This window comes from Aspergillus melleus, assembly GCF_016097325.1.
Source record: "Aspergillus melleus strain CBS 546.65 chromosome Unknown contig2, whole genome shotgun sequence".
In the NCBI taxonomy this organism is placed as follows: Eukaryota; Fungi; Ascomycota; class Eurotiomycetes; order Eurotiales; family Aspergillaceae; genus Aspergillus; species Aspergillus melleus.
The window spans coordinates 3095209-3117732 of record NW_025763371.1 but is presented as its reverse complement, the minus strand read 5'-3'; the positions used below and the strand labels follow the sequence as shown (position 1 = coordinate 3117732).

The 22524-nt window shown below is 54.3% G+C and overlaps 5 protein-coding genes across 5 annotated transcripts; 4 read left to right on the top strand and 1 right to left on the bottom strand.

The window, feature by feature from the left end:
- Positions 1-221: 221 nt before the first annotated feature.
- LDX57_003898 (putative TMEM1 family protein) lies at positions 222-4790 on the top strand (the record flags this gene model as incomplete). Its single annotated transcript, XM_046085553.1, has 4 exons — positions 222-261; positions 335-2883; positions 2938-4011; positions 4119-4790. The coding sequence occupies 4 exons, from the start codon at positions 222-224 to the stop codon at positions 4788-4790; spliced, it is 4335 nt and encodes a 1444-aa protein (XP_045941516.1).
- A 1908-nt stretch (positions 4791-6698) lies between these two features.
- On the top strand, positions 6699-8186 carry FAH12 (oleate delta-12 desaturase odeA; the record flags this gene model as incomplete). The annotated part of the gene is made up of 2 exons (XM_046085552.1): positions 6699-7698; positions 7777-8186. 2 exons carry the CDS (start codon positions 6699-6701, stop codon positions 8184-8186), a joined length of 1410 nt encoding a protein of 469 aa, XP_045941515.1.
- Positions 8187-9315: 1129 nt separating this feature from the next.
- On the bottom strand, positions 9316-12373 carry rhp57 (putative DNA repair protein (Rad57); the record flags this gene model as incomplete). Its single annotated transcript, XM_046085551.1, has 3 exons — positions 9316-10837; positions 10905-11388; positions 11449-12373. 3 exons carry the CDS (start codon positions 12371-12373, stop codon positions 9316-9318), a joined length of 2931 nt encoding a protein of 976 aa, XP_045941514.1.
- A 4658-nt stretch (positions 12374-17031) lies between these two features.
- On the top strand, positions 17032-18812 carry veA (sexual development activator VeA; the record flags this gene model as incomplete). The annotated part of the gene is made up of 2 exons (XM_046085550.1): positions 17032-17179; positions 17236-18812. The coding sequence occupies 2 exons, from the start codon at positions 17032-17034 to the stop codon at positions 18810-18812; spliced, it is 1725 nt and encodes a 574-aa protein (XP_045941513.1).
- Positions 18813-20241: 1429 nt separating this feature from the next.
- Positions 20242-22446, top strand: LDX57_003894 (putative nuclear RNA binding protein; the record flags this gene model as incomplete). The annotated part of the gene is made up of 1 exon (XM_046085549.1): positions 20242-22446. One exon carries the CDS (start codon positions 20242-20244, stop codon positions 22444-22446), a length of 2205 nt encoding a protein of 734 aa, XP_045941512.1.
- Between the last annotated feature and the right edge of the window lie 78 nt (positions 22447-22524).

Here is a 22524-nt window from a genome sequence, read left to right as displayed (position 1 = left end):
CATTGTATGTACACTGCAGGTGTTGATGGTGCCAAGACCAGGCACATGGAGGCGTGGGAGCCGCAACGCGGAGAAGACCCTCTGGCCGTTCGTCAACAACCCCCCAACCCCTGACATTCTCTCGAGTCCTTCCCACCCCCAAGACCCTTCCTTTATTGAATCGCCAAAACGGAATGATTTCTGGGAGTTGCTCAATTTATCCCGGATAGTGCTCGGGGAAAATGGACCCATCACCACAGGCGGGCTCAAGCAGTGTCACTGGTAGGTAGAAAATGACCGCCCCGGAGGATAAGATGGAATGCAGGGTCGCTTACACTCGCTTGCAATGCTCCAGTCGAATATACCGATCCCTCTGGACTGTTCTCGCTCGTCCAACCTGTCATCGCCGACAAGTTCCCGCTCAAGAACCTCCACTGGAAATCCCCCACGCGTCCCGTCCGGTCGATCGAATCCCTTCGCATTGGCTTCGTCCCGGCCGCCAATGAAGCCGATGAGCGCAAGTCCTCCAGTGATACCACAAGAGGTGCCGTAACGCACCGGCGACATCAAATTCCTGGCCTCCGCCAAACGCCCTACCTGAAGATCTTCCTCCTTCGCTGCGACGATAATGACACCTATAAGAGCTCCGCGAGAAAGGCCCTGCGCGAATGGATCAAGAACCATGCCTCGATGTCGCATTCCTCCGTTCCGTCCAGCAGTCAGGAGAAACACGATGCCTTCGAATGGCTGATTCTGCATGTTGTCCAGGACGGCGACGGCACGGAGAAGGCAGCCTCGTCCTCGAAATGGGGCCGCACCACGACAACGGTACTCGAGAAGATCAAGGCGGATTTCAACGGCGCCTCGAAGACGGCGGTGGATCGTGTGGCCCAGCTGCGTTTACCCAAGGCCGGAAGTACGCAGAAGCCGCCCGAGCTTGCTGATCAGATCGAGGACTTCGTGGACAAGACCAAGACTGCGATCTTGACGTCTTTCGATCTTCGAGTGGCACAATATGAGGAGGACATCAAGGAGAAAGACTCGCAGCGGAGCTTGCCGGGGTGGAACTTCTGTACGTTCTTCATACTGAAGGAAGGCCTGGCCAGGGGCTTTGAGAATGTCGGATTGTTCGAGGATGCGTTACTCGGATACGACGAACTGGCGGTCGGTCTGGATACCGCAATCAATGAGCAGCTCGAGGGTAGCAGTGAACAACATGGAAGCGCTTTCTTGACATGTAGCAAGGATTGGCAGGAGAAGGCCAAAGCAGCCCTGGAGTCGAAGGAGTCATTCCATCAAGATGAGAATGAAGACGAGCCGGTCCCCATTCCCGACCTCGACGCCCAGGATTTTCCCATCGACTCCACGAAGAAGTCATACCGAGAGATGATCCTAGCCAGCGATATCTCCATTTTCGATTTCCGCACATACCTCTACTCCAGGCAGGTGACACTGCTTCTGAGGGCGGCCAGGGCTCCTTCTCTGGTCAACAGCGAGACAGATGTTAGCGAAAAGCCGACCAAGGCACCGAAGAAGCCAGAGGACATGCTGCTCCTATCCGAGATCTGCGAGCGATCTACGGAATTTATCAGTCTCGCGGCGCGAACCCTTCGGTACGACCTGGAGACGGGGCTCGCTGATGTGGACAACGTCGCCAAAGTGGATGTAATCAACAACCTGGTATCATCCTGGGCCTATGCTGCTGCGCGGCAAATTCTATCCCAGACATACACTGCAGCTCTCGTGCTTCCCGAATCCTCGTTGCAAACCATCAGCAAAGCGGTGGACGGCAGCGCATCTGCGGAGACCAAGTCCGACCTCCCTAGACGGTCGAGCTCTCTAGTGACGCCAAATGCCACACGCCCTGCTCGGTCGAACACCGAAAGTGGCCCGCCAGATGCGATAACGTCTGTCCACTCGCGCTCTAGTAACGATGCACCGAAACTCGCACCGCCGATAACCCCTAAAACAGGATCCGAGCAGCTGGCATCCGGACGAGGGGAGCTGTGCTTGATGGCTCGGCGTGAGTTGGAGGAGATTGCCACGCGATGCGGGTGGGAGGAAAAATGGAACAATCTCGACCTTCTTTTCGACGATAAAGACGCGGATACGGGTATGGACGAGGTGTCACTAAATGACGAGACTCCGAAGCCGGCTGAAGAATCGCAACCTGCTCGCACGCTTTCCGGCATCGAGCTACCCAGCCTGACTGCCGCTCTTCGGTCGAGAAAATCATTCCGCCACCACTACGAGACCCTCACTGATTCCATGTATCGACATCATATCACGGCGAACCGCACCTACTCGGCACAGATGGCCCTTGCCGACATGGCTCTCTTACGATTCCGCCAGAGTGATTACGGCGTTGCGGCCTCTTATTTCCATCAGATTACCCCATTCTATGGCAGCAAACGCTGGATCGTCTTGGAGGGGGTCATGTTGGAGCTTTATGCACGATGCCTCCGCGAGCTGAAACGGACGGAGGAGTATACCCGGGTGATTCTTCGTCTGCTTGCGAAATTCGGGATCTATACACAGTCGTACTTAAGTCCCCGGCAGAAGACACTGGATGCCTCGGCGATATTTGCCGAGAAGACGCTGGCGTCGCAGTACGTTGACGAGCTGTTCGAGGTGGCTAGCACGCTACAGAAGGAGGTTCCCGCACCACTGACGGATTTCTTTGCGGATTTAGAGGTGAACTCGGCTATCCTACATTATGAAAACAAAGATGGGTTCCGATTGCAGCTCAGTATACGATTTATGTTAGGCAAACGGATCAACATCGATTCAATGAAAATTCGACTGGTCAGTGGCGGTAGTGGCCAAACCAGCGAGCATTGGATCGAGGCACCGACTAAAACCACCATCAAATCGTCCCCGACAAAGATCCTAGTCGACTCCGCGGTACGTTCGCCAGCCGAACCTCATTTGCTTCATATCCACTAACTTTGGATTTAGACTACGTTACAAGGGAAGTACTTTGTTGACCGGGTCGAGGTGCGAGCGGGCAACATTCTGTTCACCTGGGGAGGAGGGAAGCACGCGGCTCTTCCCATCGGATTCAGGGAAGCTGTCGACGCCGAAGAAGACCGGCCTTCCATCTTCTGCTACCCACCACCCCGGGGCCTCCAGGCCAAGATCGAGTCGCCTCATCTGATCAATCTGGAGGAAATGCGAACGCTCGAGCTGGTACTGAACAGCGGATGGAACGACATCAAGACGGGTAACATTCGCGTGCGGCCTGCCACGGCCGGCTTGCGATTGCGCATCACCGAAGCCCAAGTGGTGGAAGGAGAAATCAAGATCATGGCCAACAGCGAAGGCGGCAGTATTGAGTTCACCAATCTGGCGCCGGACTCGTTCGTTCGGTTCCGGATTCCGTACACCGTTGAGGAGCATCACCCGATACTCTCCGCTCGTGCCGAAGTGGGCTACGAGACTGCCCACGGGCGATTCTCCTACTGCTCGACCCACAACGTCAACTCGGGCCTCCCGATCAGCGTCAACGTGCAGGACACATTCAAAGACCGGGTGCTATTCTCTCGCTTCACCATCAGCCCGGCCATGATGATCCCGCTGCGGATCCTGAAGTGCGACATCCCCAGCTCGGACATCTATCAGGTGCAGTCCAACATTGGTGATTCGACGGCGCTCAGCGTGTTCCCCAAACAGCCCGCCTCGCTGCTGTACAAGATCCAGCAGCGGGAGGACAGCGTGCAGTCGCCGGGGTCGCGAAAGTCCCTCCGGCTCAGCGTGGATTTCACCTGCGTAGACGACGAGTGTCTGACCGCCATTGAGGAAACCTTCCGGGGGAGTATTACGGAGACCAAGTTCCGACCGTACACGGCGCTGCTGACGACGCATCTGCTGGAGGCGTTCCGCACGCAGGTGACGACGTCAGAGATGGAAGTGGTCGGACTGGTGCGCGAGGTGGAAACGTTGCCTTACGGTAGCGTGCGATGGGAAGGGTTGCTGGATACGCTGAAGGAGCCGATGGAGGAACTGAAAGCATGGCTCCGAGAATGGCACCAGGTGAGTGATTTGCCCTACTCGCGTGAACCTACGTCCCCACCATTCGTCTCTCCATGCTTTTGTTTACATGTACGATTTCGAATACTAATTACATTGGGCGCCACCAGAGCCACCCCACAATCAGCCTTCCGGACCAAGCTTCCATTCCGCGTCGTCATATTGTCATCCCCGTCGACATCCCCGAGATCCAGGTCGTGCACACGGCGGAGCTACGACTCACGAACCTAGTCGATCAGCCACCGCACGCGGCCGTGGGGCAGATGATCGCCGCGGAGCTTAGCCTGCGACATACGCGACGATGGTGTTCCCCGCAACATCGCGAGAACGAGGGCGGTCCGCTGGAATTCTCGTACGAGATCCACGCCAACCCGGAGCTGTGGCTCGTGGGCGGACGACGACGCGGCAACTTCACGGCCGACGAGGGCGAGATCACGACGTTCGCGGTGATGCTCCTGCCTCAGAAACCGGGGCACTTGCTTCTTCCGGGCGTGGAGATCCGCACGTACGTCCCGGCCGCGAGTACGAGCGCGACAGCCACCACCACTACTAATCAACCAGGCAGTGGTGGCGGCGCAGCAACCGCAGCAACCGCAGCAGGAATCAGCGGACCGGCGGGCTTGCAGCGACGGCCGATCGCATGCGAGGTGGACTATCGCAACCACGGCGAGACGGTACAGGTGTTACCAGATCTGCGAGCGACGACGGTGAGCCTGAGTCTGTCGGGAGGCAGTCACGGGGGGGCGTGGCTGATTGATTCGGAGCGACGAGTGCATGTATAGATGACTGTGTTGTGGATAGAGCGAGCGAGATAGATTTGATATATTATGATATACATACATACATACCAGATGTAACTACGATGTTTACGAGTCAAGTACTGCATACTGTACTGTAGTAAGAAGTATATGAAGCAAAGAAAACAAACAATGCAAAACTGCAAAAAGAAAAAGCGGACAACAAGTTACCCGACGGCTTTAGCGCCCGGCTGACAGGAAATCATTTCAAAGGGAAAAAGAAATAGAAAAAAAAATGATGGTTTGTGCCCCACCGAGCCGTCCCAATCTCAACAAAATGGCGGTTGCTTTCCCCAACAAGATTGGCATCGTCTTTTTTGGAGGTTGTCCCCCGCTGTTACTGCTTCGAGGTGTCTACAGTATGTACATGGTGTTTCTACTTTAATACTTTAAGTTGTGAATCTACTCTACATTTGTTGACTGTTCTTTATTCTTATTTATATCTTTGGTTTTACATTGATACACGTAGAGACTACCTATGAGATAGAGAGTTCAACCGGAAAGTATCCCAATCTCTCTCATCGATCTGTCGTAATGACACAGAGGACAGACATGTGAAATGGCACGATGCAACCCGAACGATCTCCGAGCATCTGACCCCAAACCCAAAAGCATATGATACCTCGGGAGGAATGAGCGTGAGCAGTGAGCAAGCAAATCGTAGGGAGTGAGCACCGCACGTAAGTCCAACAGGAAAGGGTCATCCCCAGTAACGCTAACAAAGTAAACTAAACACTAAAAAAGAAAAGAATTGTTGAGAAGCCAAGATCGCCCGAGGTGGAGCCCCTTGGCGCCTGGAGGACCGTCCATTGGTGCCTGGACGCCGGGGGGGCGTTCCCCAGTCTCGGGTCCTTATTTGACTCAAGAAGTCGAGGGTTCGATCCCTATCGATTGCTGATTACTCCAGGTACTCTGTAGGGTGGACTGACGGGGGAGAGTTGGGTTCCGAGTCCATCGTACGCAATCAGCCTAATTCCGAGTAATCATTCGTTAGATTTCCATGATTTGTGGTCTACACAGTATACTATTACTCAGTATACAAGACAAAAGAAGAACCGTGGGTAAACTAGAGCATCGAGAGTGTCCACCTGGCGAGTGGCGTGTGGCGGCAATTGCAGAGGAACCCGCCGTGATTCTGCAGGTCGCAAACCTTAGAAAGAGAAAACAAAAACCTCGGCTGAAGGGCTGAACTGAGGGAGGCAAATAATAATAATGGAAATGGCGGCTGCCCCAACGGAATGCCGTCGTTTCCCCTGGCGAGAACGAAAATTACCCGCTCCGTCGTGCCTTCCTTCCCGGGGCCCTGCCTGTTCTGGCCGATTGCCTCTTTGAGTTTTTTTTTTTTTTTTTTTTTTTTTTTGTCTTTGATTATTTTGCTTTGCCCTTTAGAATTTCAATTTCAATTTCAATTTCATTTCTTTCTCGAGGTCGTTTGCTGATCGTCAGTCGTCTTCTTTTCTTCCTTCCCTCTCTCCTCCTCCTCCTTCTCCCTCTTCATCCTTCAGCTGCATTCTTTCTTTTTCCTCAGCTGCCCTCTCCCCTTGTGGCTCGGACAAGGGCATTCGTTCCTATCCCTCGCAGCTGCTCTCTCGCCCTCATCTTATCTCTCCAACCCCCTCCACGCCCGGACGCTCACGAAGCTTGGTCTTGAAACCTTCTCCTATCATCCTTGATCCATTGGTAAGCTTGCTCAGCTTTAACCTCCGCTGGTCTCCACTCGTTGCTCTTAAAAATACCTCTGAGTGCTGGACTGCTCCCTCTGACTTTCTTCTTCCTTCCTTGTGTCCCGCCGTCAGCTTGCTTGCTCGATCACATGGATCCTTGACCACGACACCTTTTGCTGACAACCCTGTTCAGAGACTCTTAGTCCCTTGCCCTCGACGTCCTCCCAAGATGTCTTCCACTGCTCTCCCCAAGCGCGTGGCGCTGCACCGTAACCCGACTACGGACTCTTCCGTGCCGAGCTCGGTCTCCGTCTCTCCTCTGGCGAGTCCTCGTCACTCGCCCTCGTCCACCTCGCTGTCCTCCATGGCCTCCGAGATGGAGAACACCAACGGCAAGATGTTGGACACCTATGGCAACGAGTTCAAGATCCCCGATTTCACCATCAAGCAGATTCGTGACGCCATCCCCGCTCACTGCTTCGAACGGTCCGCCGCCACCAGTCTGTACTATGTCTTCCGCGACGTGGCCATGCTGGGATCCATCTTCTATGTCTTCCACAACTATGTGACCCCCGAGACTGTCCCCTCCATGCCGCTGCGTGTGGCTCTCTGGACTCTGTACACCGTCGTGCAGGGCATGATTGCCACCGGCGTGTGGGTGCTGGCCCACGAGTGTGGACACCAGGCCTTCTCCCCCTCCAAGGTGCTCAACGATACCGTCGGGTGGATCTGCCACTCGGCTCTGCTCGTGCCCTACTTCTCCTGGAAGATCTCCCACGGCAAGCACCACAAGGCCACCGGTAACCTGGCCCGTGACATGGTGTTCGTGCCCAAGACCCGTGACGAGTATGCCTCTCGTGTCGGCAAGACCCTGCACGAGTTGAACGAACTGATGGAGGAGACCCCTCTGGCCACCGCCAGCACCCTCCTGCTGCAGCAGCTGTTTGGATGGCCCATGTACCTGATCACCAACGTCACCGGTCACAACAACCACGAGCGTCAACCCGAGGGCCGTGGCAAGGGCAAGAAGAACGGCTACTTTGGCGGCGTCAACCACTTCAACCCCTCCAGCCCCCTGTACGAGGCCAAGGACGCCAAGCTGATCGTCCTGAGTGACCTGGGTCTCGCCATCGTTGGCAGCGTTCTCTACTACATCGGTTCGACCTATGGCTGGCTCAACCTGCTCGTGTGGTATGGAATCCCCTACCTCTGGGTGAACCACTGGCTCGGTAAGTTCTGTCTCGTTAGCCCTTGAACGAAACTCATCAATCTGGAACTTGGAACACGATACTAATGATTTCCCGTAGTTGCCATCACCTACCTTCAACACACCGACCCCAGTCTCCCCCACTACAAGCCCGAGGTGTGGAACTTCGCCCGTGGTGCCGCTGCCACCATTGACCGTGACTTCGGTTTCGTCGGTCGCCACATCTTCCACGGTATCATCGAGACTCACGTCCTCCACCACTATGTCAGCAACATCCCCTTCTATAACGCCGACGAGGCCAGCGATGCCATCAAGAAGGTCATGGGCCAGCACTACCGCACCGAGGCCCACACCGGCTGGACTGGATTTTTCAAGGCCTTGTGGAGCAGCGCTCGCGTCTGCCAGTGGGTCGAACCCACTGAGGGTGCCAAGGGCGAGGCCGAGGGCGTGCTGTTCTACCGCAACACCAACGGTGTCGGCGTGCCTCCCGCCAAGCTTCCTGCCAACTAGACGAGCTGCCTTCTGGGTCTGTTTACCCATAGACGAGTGAAAAGAAATTCTTCTGTCACCCACTTCGCGGTGCTGTCGCAGGATCGAAACAGGACCACGGATTACGACACTCGATTTGTCATCTCATAGAGCAACGACGAACCTGACTTAAAAAAAAAAGACGAAACCAAACTTATATCATCGCGAGTTGATTCCGAGCTTCGAAGGCGTATATGGGGCGGAAAGAATTGTCCATGTGTCTCACATGTTTTAATGATCGTTAATTTATGGGGGAGTATTTGTCTGGTGGTATGGCTGTCGGCCATGAACTTTGAAGAATCATAATTCATAGCATATATTCGTCATGTGGTTTTCTGTTTTAGCAGCGAGAATTAGAATTCATTTCCTCACGCATTCTCTGTTTCTCATCGTACGAGCCGACACGAGTCGATCTCGTTGGATTTAAACACCAGCAGACGAAAGCCTTGAGAGAGAAACAGTCGAATAGGATAGAATAGATAATGCGACCTCAACCCATCCAAATCAATCAGTCAGTCAGTGTCAGTCAGTCATCCAGTCAAACGGACAGGCCAAACCAAGCAGAAGAGAAAGGAAAGGGAAACAGAAAGAACGAAAGAAAGGGAAAAGAAGCGAAAACCGGGTCGAAAAATGCGGGGACACTAACAGCCATCCATCGTACTTCCTCCCCCCGGGCTTCCGCGCGACCCGCCGAATCCGAGACGACGTCATGGGCATCGGATAAGGAAGATAGGATCTACGTGGTAACTGGCGTTACACGAATGAGTAGGTAGGTAGGTTCTTATTAACTAGTTACACGATGAGTGATGAGTAATAGGAGAGGATAGAATGGGGGGGGGGGGGGGGGGGTGGAAATAAAATATAAGTGTGGGGTTAGAGGAACAAAGAAGACGAGGGAGCTGTGTTTGAAAAAGAAAAGAAGTACAAGTGATAAAAAGGATGAAAAGGTTCTATACTATATCCACTTAAGTCTTGAATTCAGAGAATTATGTCATGTCAAATTCCAGTTTATACGGAGTGCATACGGAGGATGTCAATTCTTGGAGATCTTGAAATAGGTATATCTATTATCTCATGAGTTTATATCTACATCCTCCCACCCCCTTCCATCCTACAGGACTCCTCGCATCCCTCCCTTCTCGATCGTGAACTCGACCTCGTCCTGGATGTCGCCCGTTCTTACGATCTTGCCGGCAGTCCACGGCGCAAAGACCAGTTTCATGGTGCGGCGGATCGGACGATCTGGCGGTGGTAATGGAGATGATGGCGGGAATAGGTTTTGGTACTGAGAGCTTGAAGTGGGAGGTTTCGGCGCGGAGGGAGGAGGGGGAGGAGGGACAGGGCCAGCGACAGGTTCTGGATTGGTCGTAGATTCGGGTTCGGTGGGAAGAGGAACGGTGTTGGAGGGTAGCTCGGGTTGGTCGGCGGTGTTGTTAGAAGGTGTTGCCTCGTGGGCGGTCTTGTTCTCATCGTCGTCGAGCTTCTTATTCTCAGTCTCATCCCCATCCCCATTCCCCTTCATCGTCTCCGTCTCAGCCGGATGCGCGGATACATCTGGGATCGATGCAGGAAGGTTCTGATTCACATTGAGATGCGGAGTGGGAAGATCAAACGCAGGATCCATCATGACCGGCAACTCCTCTTTCTTCAAAGTAATCCGGCACGCGATCTGCGTTAACCAGACCATTCCCAGCGCCGGCGTCTTGAACGCCGGTTTTTGATAGCCGGGAAAAATCCCCCCGGTCAAAGACTGCGGAAGATCATCGCCCCATCCGGTGAAGAAACGCTGCTGGTGCACAAGACTGAGGATTTCGTTGCGCACGGGGTTTCCGACGAGATAGGACCCGTCGAAGTTTTGCTGCTGCTGTTGCTGATGTTGCGTCTGCGGCGGTGGCCAATCGTCGTCGTTGGTATACGGTGATGACGGAAACGCAGGCGACGAAGAAGAAGGAAAGATGACGTTATGCTGGGCGAGTTCGATATTCCCCGATTCCGGGGGTTGATGTCGAGGCAAAGGCAGAGGGGATGCGACGACATCGCGGTTCGACGACGGCGGCGGTCGAAGATGTTGCTGCTGCGAATGCGAATGGGGATGCGGCGTCGAGGGCAACGAGTTCGCATTCGCACCGGCCATAGCGTTCCTGAAGAAAGGATTTGAAAGCCCTTCCGGGCCTTCAAACCGATCCGAAACCTGATTCGCCACCACGATCGCAATACCCTCCTTCGCGGCGAGATTGCGCAGCAATTGGCCCAGTCGGGCGAGTTCCCACGACCGCGTCGTGAGACCCTGCATGCTGGTGGAGGTGTGCTCGGCGCGATAGTTAGATGTGATCGAGTCGATGACCACGAGGCCGACGTTGTATCGGCCGATGGCGACGGGGAGTTGGTAGTTCAGGATGTGATCCTGGGTCTCGAGGTCCATTGCATTGATGGACAGCACATTCTGTAACGAGGGGGCCTCGTCGCGCGGTAGGGTGGAGAGGTACGGATGGCAATCGAGTAGCTGCGAGAGTCGCGGCGTTGATAGCGGTGCTTCGGTCGAGATGTAGATGGCGGATTTCCCTAGGCCCCGAGGAGAAGGGAGTTGGACGGATAGGAGGAGGGTTAGGAGGAATTGCGTTTTGCCGCTGGCACTGTTGATCTCGATTAGCTGATGCTCTGGAATAAATCCATTGGCAGAGACCACAGGAGACAACGCACCTCTCGCCGGTCACTTCTGTCACGTATCCCGTGGGGATTCCGCCGCCAGCCAACAGCGCGTCCAGCGCGGGGTCGAGAGTGCTGATGGCGCTCCATTGCGAGAGATCGAGTTTATTGGAGAACCCAGGGGTCAGGGGCGCGTCAAAATTGATGCTGGAACTGGGCTCTGCGGTGTCCGGACCGGCCGATTCCTCGAAGCCAACATCCTGATGAAGGGCCTTCACGACATGCGACGACAACCGGCGCACGTCGGCTGGCGGCACGTGGGCGCGCTTGGCGATTTCCAGAGCATCGAGGGTGATCAAGTCGACCGTGTTGAGACTCGCTCGCTCAAGCGGAGGAAGGATATGGGCGTAGGGTTTGGTGGGGAAGTCCGGGAGGACTGATAGAAGATCCATGGAAGAAGGGAAAAAGGACAAGGCCGAAGTTGTGAGGTCATTCCCGTCGGCGGCTTCGGTCGGCTGCCGGAGCCGATCAACTGACACTTTTATTTACGGTGTCCATTAATACAATACATTATATTGGGATTATAGTTATAATTTACTCTTCAGACGACCTTCCTCCCTCTCCCCCCCACCAACAACACCTCCCCGCCAAACCGCCTGAATCGCCCCCCAATACCGTGCAGCATCCTCCTGAACCAGCGCGCAATGCGAACTATACCGAAACAACTCCCCATGCACCCAATAACCCAGCTTCCTGGCCTCCTCCACGTGCCTCTGAACAGCATCCCACGGCACCATGTCATCCGCCTTCGAATACAGATACAACCGCCTGGCGGACCCGAACACCGTCCGATCATTCATCTCCTGCCGTAACTGCCTCACGGAATTCATGAGCCCGGCCCTCTGCAGCGCAAAGACCGCCGCCATGGACGGGTAGAGCAGCGTGCTTTCCAAGAACCCGAGCGGAAATATCTGGGGGAACGAGACTGCCGCGGCGTTGTACATGCGCAGGAAAGAGTCGTCCCCGGGGCAGCTGTCGAAGATGACGGCTTGGAGTGGGAGATGGCGTACCTCGCCGTTCTTGATCTCTTGGTCGTTGTTGTCGTTCATGGATAGAGCGAGCTGGACAGCTGTGTTGCATCCGCCGTGCGAGAAGACGTGAAGTAATGCCTTCTGGCTGGGCTCGGCATTGGCGCTGTCGCCATCACCGACACCGACACCGACACCCCCCAAGATCCGACGGATAGCATCTCTCGCAGGTTTCAGACGCGCTCGCACAGCGCTGAACGAGCGCACGCTAATATCAAGAAAATGCGTGGTAACGAGCAGCAGACACGAACCCGGATAAAGGCCCATATAAGTCGCGACATATTTATTGATATGTCGAGGACTAGCGCCGCCAACCCAAGTACACAGGATGATCAGCGGCGGATCATCGCGAGGCCGACGGCCCTCATCTGCGAGCCGGGGCTCGTACAGGAAGACATTGGTCGCTAGGGGTCGCAGAGGTTCGAAAGACGACATGGCTGCGATGCGGTGCGACCATGATGAAACGATAATCGATCGCGAGGATTCTGCTGACGACGGGGATGGATTCATTTGTTGAGGGGCTGGGGCTGAAACGACGGCGCTTCCGGGGGGAACTAACTTACGGATACCGCATTGCAGGTTTGGTTCTCAACACGATCGGTGCCTGGTCGTGTTGGGGATTGTCGAGATCATCGTTCTCTGTATATCTGTCGCCATCGGGCGCAATGGCAATACGGTCACGCATTATGTGCCATACTGACTCCAGCACTACTGACCGTTCTAGCAGAACGGTCCATTCTAACATCATCCGGTCTGAAATCTACTTGATTGCTATAAAAGTGAATAATTTATTATCTGTCCAATGATCGCTCCGACTGTCTCCCCGATAAACGCCGTTTAGCTCGACCGATTGAGATCCGATCTCCTTTCGATCTGCGCTATCGAATGGCAGCCATTAGAGTTTCATCTCCTGCATCAACTCGCAAAATCTGCTCGATCGAGTATGTATCTTCGGATCTTCAGTCGCAAGGAGGTGACGGAGCCCACGCGAACCCTCCAAGCAAGGACTTACGGTTTAGCACTCCACGAGTATGTTAGGGCAGGGAAGTGGTATGTGCAGATGCACAATATTTGTGCACATAAGCCTACTTATCCATATTTACGTGCATTCTTTTCGCTCGTCTGCCTGCTTCAGGAGGCCTGACCGCGAGAACCCTCCGATGCATACTGTATAGCATACTGTGTAGGTGTGCAGTACAGACTACAAGCGATGGACACAAGGTAGACTGAAAGAAAGCGGTGAAGAAAGGACTGTATGAATCGAATCATGATCCATGAGGATAGATAGATAGATATGATGGCAGATCCCGTGATCGGTGAACACCTTGCATGTCTCGACTTGGAATGAGTCATTTTCGAAGCGACAATCAGGGAGAGTAAAGACCGTGGCCCAGAAGGGAGAGGCCAAGAATGACCACCGAATACAGCCCCCATTGCTGGGAATAATGAATGAATAGCGTGGCCCTCGCACAATGGGATCATTCATAAGACCCAATTGACCAGTTTGGTACTTGCACTCCCTGCGAATGTGGGTCTCCAGGTTGGAGGCCAGACTCCATGAGTCCACCTCCCCTCTCGTTTATTATTATTTTTTTGTGGACAAAGGGGTCGTGGGTGAGTTGATGTATCACAAAAGAGTCGCGCCAATATCCTACTCCGTGTTCCGTAGTCGCTACCGTAAATACTAGACACTGGATACCCCGGACAAATAACGGTCTGCTAGAACCCATGCAGCCTAGTGACTTGATAGACGGTTTCGGGGTCTGTTCTGCATGGGATAGATAGAGGCGCCCGAATCGATTATTTGTTGACCATTCTACTGGGATATGATCAATAACATCCCGATTCGCGTAGGACAGCTGTACTTCCGGTCACGCTCATTCGCGTTCTTTTGACGCCATTTGGAGGCTGGTGCAACAACCTCTGTCCTCGCTAAATAAGCGGACTTTTTCATGAGACGGCTCGCAGTCCAACCAGAATGCCGCGCCTAAATGACAGACTGTCGAGAATGTGAGCTGACAAATATTGGTTATATCAACCACCTTCGGAGAGAGCCCAAGAGCCCAAGAACGCAGTAGACACACAAAACCCTATCTAAATTGACAGCTGCAAGCCGCGTCTCTGCTCGATGGGCGAGAAACCGACGCCGGTATGTGCAACGGCAGACGGAAAGCTTCGTAGCACGAGAAACCATCGGACTGGCGAAGTCATACTACCTTGTTGGGTGGTACTGGGTGGTATCGGCCATTCGATGCATTCCACAAGCGAGCGTAGGTCTGGTAAACCTCCATACCAGGGGCAGTCATGTCCAGGTGATGGATCTGTCTGATGCAAATGAAAGAATGATCTCATTCTTCTTGCCTCTCCTACGACCGGGACTTCAAAATGGGACCGACACATGACCCGTGCGACCCGACACGAAGATCCATGCGGGTAGATCCGACAGTCTGGATAGGCGAGGTCGGCCATCCTGGGAGGGTAGAGAAAGCTGCGAGGGACATGCGCCCAGCATTGCTAGGGCCTCTAATCCTGTAGGACGATGCACTATGCAGTCGGTCCTGTAATAGTACGAGTCTTTGTGACGGTATTAGCCCGACGAAAGGATGAATCCAGAGAAAAGGAAGCAACACCCCCAAATCAGAATACTACCCTAACGGGATCCCCCATGTTCTTCCCACCCTCCTCCCTTCTGCCCTTCTTCTTTTCATCAAACAGCAAAAAGTCACTAGACAAACCGTAAGCTGTGGTCGTGTCCAACCCCAAATCGACCCTTCCGACCATCCGATCTAGGACGACGATCTTCTGGAACAGAAGGACGGCCCTCTGGCCGTCTTGTCAGTGATCATTCGTGCTAAGCGAAGTGACTCGGGGTCACACCAGGTCAGTGGGCCCGTCGTCGCCTGCTGGCCTGCTGCAGATGTGCAGATGCGCAGATGGTCGCTGCTTACCTGGTGGGCCTAGCATCTGGCTCGGTACCACCGTACCACACGAGAGCCCTTGTCGCCGTTAGGTAGCTGTAACCACTGAACCAGTAACCACTAATGAATCCGAAGTCATTCGTGACCAACAGCGAGTTAGTCAGGACTCAGGACACCGAGCCTGTCCTAGTGCCGGCCGAAAGAAAGGAAATTACAATGTCAACCGTGCTCACGTTGTCAGTGTAAACCCTGTCGAGACCAAGACCAAAGAAGTCAAAGACAAAAGGCAAAAAGGCAAGAAGGCACGAATGGGGCCGCTCAGTCCATCCGGTGCGGACCGATGTGGGGGCGAGCTTTGAAACCTCGCCAACTCGCAGTCGACATTCGAGAGTAGTTGACAGCGGCGCCTGACTGACGGACGGACTGGAAAGGGGAGGGGCCCCACTCTCCTGGGGGGGATTTGCTTTCAAGTTCAAATCCCGGGGTCCTTCTGACTTGGGCAGGGATCGTCCGGGGGGTCTGGATCGTCTTTGTCTATCCGTCTACGGTGTATATCGATAGTCTTTCGATTATTGAGATCTCCGCCTCGTTACAGTGTACGGAGTAGGTGCTGAGCAGATTCCAGTTCAATTCCTGAGAAAGGAACAAAAGTACCTCCCCTCGGTCTCGAGTACTCCGCCGAATGGAGATTGAATCATTTATCAGGTACCACGTCTCTCGAGGGCGCAGGCTTTCCTGGCGGAGGTATCGTTACAAAACAATAAGACGATAGAGCCAAAGGATCAATAGGGGATTGTCTAGAGAACGCAGACGGATACAAATTAAAGATCCACGATATTAATATTATTATTAGTCTGGGTGCAGAAAGGAATTCTGCATGGGCCAGGATCCTTCAGCCATCCGCCTTTTCCAGGCCTCTGGCGTTGGGTGTTCCGTCAGGCTGGGTATGGGAACTGCCAGCTGCTTCTCCCGGGCAAACACCCGGAGATTAATTTCGAATGAAACGGACACACACGCTGGTTGCCTTTCGGTGAACACCTGTTTCACGGGACTTTGCCTTTACTCCGAAGCATGACCACTATATATAGAAAATTACTGCGTACTTCTTCAGTCACGGCGCTTGGAGAAGGTTACAATTGCATGATCCTTGACGACCAACCTCATAAAATCCAGAGTGGAGACCGGCAAGACTTCCAGGAGTGGGGAAGACGACAAGCCAGTCCCGTTGGCTTCAGGACCTGCCCTTTTAGGGCTTTGTTCTTTTTAGCTTTTTGCCGATGAATTTGAAATCTCCCCCTCCCCGAGTCCCGTTATCACGTCTGTTCGTATCCGTGCTGACCCAATACCCACCCCTTTGGCTCAGTAGTGCAGTCTTAGCGTGTAGACGTATCTTCGTACATACCGCAGGTACCTGCCACTTCTTAGTTCTTACTGAGTACTCTTCGTCCTGGTGTACGAGAAACTCTTACGATTCCTCCGTAGTCCCAAGCATAGGATTCCAACCCGCGGGACAGGAACCGGGAGTGGGACTGGGCCGCAGCCAAAAAGGTAATCCGCCATACTGGGAGCGGTTACGGCTGATTCCTCGCTTTTGCCCCCTCCCGCTTCTTCTCCATCCTTTCGCTCTCTCTTCTTCTCTCTTCTCCTCTCTCGCTCCATCCACCTTTCTTTTTTCCCATTTTCTCTTCGTAACCCGAACGGGTCAATTCACTGGGATCTCTGTTGTTGTGTCTCTCGGCAACAGATCCAGTTGATTTTCACCTTTTCTTCGGCTGTTCCTCTCCTCTCCCTCTTTACTCTAATTATTATTTTCTTTGTTCGCGGTCTCGGCGACCCCCCCCCCCCCCAAAGCTCTCGCGCTTGTCGCCTACCAGACAAGTCACGCTACAGTTCTCCATCTTCTTACGCCCCGTGAAACCCTGGATGGTTGACTTCTGGGTTTAATCGGTCATTCGTGTAGGAACTCTAACAAGTAGAGTTCGAAAGTAAAAGGAAGGGCCCTCCCTGGACCCAGCGGGATATAATTGCCGCCATTCGAACGCTCGTTTAGTATTCATATAAACTTGTCCAGTAAGTTTGTTCCCTGCCATTCCTGTACACCCGTCTCCCGCATTCGATCTCCAATGACGGCATCTATGCTTTCCATTTGCTGATTATCACCAGCAACCGTTCAAAATGGCGACCAGAGCTCCCCTAACGCCGCCGGCAAATGAGAAAGTGTCGTCCACCAGTCGGACCACGCGCGAGGGCAAGACGATTACGTACCGGCTGAGTATCATCCAAGACCCTGAGCGCGCCAGAGCTTGCGGTGCAGGCGCCAAATGTACGCAACAAGCACCTCGATGGACTCAAACGGATAAACGACTAACTGTGAACCAGCTTCGGCCGACCGTCGTCCCGTGGATCCTCCCCCGGTGGTTGAACTGCGGATATTCGAATCCGACCCCAATGATGAACACCACAAGACCGATATCACGTTTGCCTACAACGCCAATTTCTTCCTCTTCGCCACGCTAGAAGCATCTCGTCCCATTGCCCAGGGTAGACATGCCCCGCCTCCGAGCTGTCCTGTCTTAACGGGAGTGCCGGTCGCCGGCATCGCCTATTTGGATCGTCCCCAACAAGCCGGCTACTTCATCTTCCCGGACCTCTCGGTGCGCCACGAGGGCTTCTATCGATTGAATTTTCATCTATACGAGGAGACCAAGGACAGCAAGGATATGACGCAAGGGACCTCGATACCGCAATCGACGCCCAACGCGAACCCGGTGAAACCGGCGGCACCCAAGTCATCCCTGGATTTCCGGCTCGACGTTGTCTCGAAACAATTCCAGGTTTACAGCGCCAAGAAGTTCCCCGGGCTGGCAACGAGCACCAACATCAGCCGTGTCATTGCGGAACAAGGCTGTCGCGTTCGGATTAGACGTGACGTGCGCATGAGACGCAGGGGCGACAAGCGTCCCGGGGATTATGACTACGACGAGGAGAGAATGTATCGATCGTCTGACCGGTTTTCCACGCCTGACTCGTACACCGCCAACCCGGTGGAGCGTCCTCGATCAACCAGTATCAGCACCGTTGATCCGGCATTCTCCTACGGTCCTGGGATTCAACGACGCCCGTCGGCAACGGAGTATGGCTTCCAACCGGCTCAGTCGTACCCACGTCCCATGGCCCCTGCCCCGACGCAAGCTTCTACCCCCACGCCCGTCGGGCCTCCACCTCCCTCTCACACCCCAACGTATCCGTCGCATCTGGCGTTTGGTTCTACGCAGACCCAATATCCGGCGCCTCATCTACCTCGAAACCAACCCGTAACGACTCCCACGAATGTGTATTCCCCTCGTCCCTCGATTTCGCATGCCAGAAACCCATCGATCGGTACGGAATACGACGGTGCCTCCAATGGGTATTCATATCCCCAGCCGCGGGTGCCGAACGAGCGCTCCGCGTATCCCAAAACTGCTCTCCCTCCTCTTCGCCTCGAACTGCCTCCTTGCCCGGAACCTCCCAAGCCTCTCAATGCGCAACGGTCTTCTGAGACCCGCTCGTCTGATCCCAACGCATACCAATCCATCATACAACCCCCGGCTCCTCGATCCCAGACCCCTCTCGCTCCGTCGCTGCCGCCACTCCGGTCTCTTTCCGGAGAATACCCGCACAATCCGACACAACCCCAAAATGGGGTGGTTCAGAGCCCTGGCCCGGATCTGGCGACCAAGAAGCTCCTGTGGGAAACCAACCAGAACGTATCCAAGCGGAGCTACGGAGACACATTTGGACACGAAGAGCGTCCCCTCTTCAACGGTATGCGGCCAGACACGGAGAATTACGCTCCCAGTCGCAGCTCGTCTGACGCAAGTCGGGTATCGTTCTATCACGATCCGCGAGACGAGATGGCATATAAGCGAGCCAACGGCAGGATGGCTACCAAGATTTCTCCCGCACTTCAATAAAGGTTGCATTCATGTGTTCAATTGCATTTGCATTTGCATCGGTAAACTCGCTTTCTTCATATAGGACGGCGTCTTGGCGAAAATGGTCGTCGGCTGATCTTTTTTTTCTTCTTGTTGGATTTTTTTTTCTACCTATACAGTACTCTGGTCTTGAGAGCATCCTTTGACGATACCAGACTTGACGTTTATACCACTTTCTTCTGTTATCATTCTTTGTATATGAGAGCCTTTTTTTCTTTTCCATAATTTTCCCCCCATGTGCTTGGCTAAATATCCCCGGGTTGTTTCAGTCCCTGGCCCATGCCACAATGGCATTATATTTTCGCTTGCAGTTTCCAGCCTAAGCGGCTGTCTTCGACTTCATTAGTTCGCCAGTGACCTACAGTTTGGATTTGCATTGAATTACATTGAATGGGTTTCTTGTGTTCTACACCGATAGAAGTCGGGCATGGATGGTTCCAGGGTCATTGAGCCGTGCCACCTGGACGCATTGAACAAGCAATTTTCGACAGCTAGACAGCTTTATGTTCGAATCGCTGGTCCGTTCCTTTGGTCTTCTTTCTTTTACCTGCTCTTTTTATATCTTCTAGCCTGTTCCTCGAGGCCTTCGAATCATGAAACGGCCAGTGTGTTCAGAAAAGTGGCATGCTTCCGTGCAATAAGACACCGGCAGCGCGCCGGACAGAATGATGGCGCATCATGTATCAGGATAAGCCACGTAGACAATGTAGACTGGCGAGTGAGACAAGCCGACTCACGTGGCGCAGACGATCTCGTAAGATGAGGATCGGCTGGAGGAACGCACGCGGAGAATGCGAGCAACCGAGGGTCAGTGAGACAATTGACAATTGACAGAGTAGTAAGTAGTGTTAATGACTGACTCAAAAGTAAAGCCGAGACCGTTGTCTTGGCGCATGTCGGCGAGGCCCAAAGGGGCAACCAACAATGTAAACAATCAACAATCAACAATCAATTTTCCCTCTTCGTCTTCCTCTTCTTCTCTTTCTTCTTCTTCTTCTTCTTCTTCTTCTACACCGCTTCCTCCTCCGTTCTCCCGACCACTGCCACGATCGATCTATCTCTCTCATATCGATCTATTGACATGTGGAGAGTGGAGGTCCCATCAAAAAGATAGAAGAAGAAAAAGAAAGAGAGGGGACAACAAACAAGGTACGACTGAACACGACATAGCGGGTTACACCAACCCTGCGAGCGAAGGGATGATGGAGCGCAGGGCCGTTACCGAGGTACGTTCGAAATCGCCCTTCCATCTTGTTTTATTTTTTTTCCTTTTTCGTTTCCTTCTCCCTCCCTCTCCCTCTGCAATTACCACTTGTTTCTCTCTCCCTTGCGCGTCGCCGCTGTCACAGTTTCAAACACATCGGCTTACCATTTGGCCGTCCCTTCTCTAATGCAGATGTCACCGGACATGGACGTCGACCCGGGCCATCAGCTGCAGCACTCCCTTCAATTGACGTGCAGTCGCGATGCGTCCCCGCTCACTCACTCCCGGAAACACTCGCGCGGCAGCAGCGGCGATTACTACGACGACGAGGACGAGAACGACGACGATGAGCTGGACTTCTCGTCCGATGAGTCCGGCCAATTCGACGACGCCGAAGAAGAAATCGTCTCCACACCGCATCCGACCACAACCCGTTCGCCGTCCACCCACTCGACCAAGCGTCGCCGGTCGAACGACTGGCCCTTCGATCACGGCGAGGAGACAACCACTGCCGCGACCGCGCCGTCCTCCACCGGCCATCGTTGGACATTTCACGGGCACGGCGGCAAGAACCCCGGTTCGAACAGCGGATCTCCGCGAACGACCGGCCGGCGATCCGGGAACCGCGGGCGTCGGTCGCGTTTCGTGGAGGGACATATGAACGACAGCGTGAGCGAGAAACCGCCGAGTATCTTCCTCCGGGATGCCAATAGCAAGTCGGCTCGCGAGGGGCGCCAGCCCAGCCACAAATCGTCTGGCATCTTTCGATTTGGGAAGGCCATTGCGTCGGCGTTCAATCCCTTCGGCGTGCTGCATAATGTCTCCGACATCTGGAAGGGTCCCTCGGAGACGCAGAAGCCGGCGGATGATACGCTGGCGCGCGCGGAGAAGGCATACGCAGAGTTGAAGAAGGCGGGATACAAGGGCACAGTGAAGGGGAGTTACATGCAAAGCGCGCAGGGAGCATCATCTCATGACTTGCCGGATCAGACGTGGAAGTCGATACAGGAGAAGATGGACTACAAGCCTGCGGGCCGTCATTCACGCCAGAGTTCGGGTGAAGCTGGCGGCTCGATTCGGAGCTCATTCCAGGAGTTGCGAAAGGCCAGGTCATCTCTGGGTATTCCAGCCATGTCTCTGATCCCCGGGCGGCGATCGGATGATGCTGATTTCCCCGAAATGCGGCGACAGAAGTCGCGCAAGGAGCTCCAGCGGCAAGCCAAACTACTGAAGCGAGTCAGTGATCTCGAGGAGAAACTCGAACGCGCGCGTCGGGAGCTCCAGGAACTCATGAGCGAGGAGGATCTGCCGTCACAGAGTTACTGCGCGGAAAAGCCGTATTCGCGGAAGTTTGTTCCCGGAACGCTGCCTTCGCTTCCGTCCGAGAGGATTCTACAGCACCGGGCTGCATCATTACCTACATCCGCAGTAGCCGCATTGGCCTCGCCTCCGCAGGACGAAGACCAGGAAATTGTAGAGCTTCCGTCCACGAATGAGAAGCCGTTTATCAACCAAACGACCCCTAGGCCGGCGAGCGCGTCCAAGGCGCAATCCTTAACCGTGGACAGTTCCTCTCGCAAGCGCAAATCTCCTGACCCTCAATCTGCAAGGGCAGAGAAGATGTCCCAGAAAAACAATGCCGATGCGTCGAACTCGAAAAGGAGTCCCGCGGCCAACGTGTCTTACTACGACACCGACCTCACCCCGTCTCGAAAGCCCAAACTACCCAAGATGGTCCGACAGGACAGTCCCGGCTCTGTCGAACGCAAACAAACCCGCGATCACGAGCATCAAGATGCCAACGGCGGCCGCTCACCGGGAGAAGACCGAGGACGACGATCCGTCCAGCCGCTCCGATCCCACAGCAAGCGATCACCCTCGCAGCGCAGACGAGCATCCAACTCCCGAAACCGCGGCACTGGTGTAACCGCGAATGACACGCGAACGCCCTCTCTGCGCATGAAGAAAGGCCGCGCCAACCTCCGCTGCGACTCCAACACCATCACCGACGAATTCATCCTCCGCCACACCGATCCCGAAGACAAAGAAAACCAGGACCAAGCTCAGACCCAGGCGCAACAACCCCAGCTAGACACCACCACCGTCACCAAGTTTTACAATCAAGAGAACGAGGAACCTCTTCTTGACCCCGACCAGATCACCCCGAGTCCGAGCCCCAGTCCCACCAAGCGAAGAGACCAATCACGCTACAACCAAAGCTACAGCTATATCCCGCCCGTGCCTCCAATCCCCAAGGACCTAGCCGCCACGGCGGCGAAAGTCGACCGTCGATTAGCCAATGAGATGGGCAAGAAGCGCGAGGCACGGACGAAGAAGTATCATGGGCAGGGCCAGGAGAACGTTATCTCCACGGATGAAGCGTTCCGGTGGCCGGATGATATCTTTTGAAGTCATCCACTTCTCTTGCATGAGGGTTGGTTATGAATTTTGAATATCGACATCTATCTTGTCTAGTTTGGACAGGGA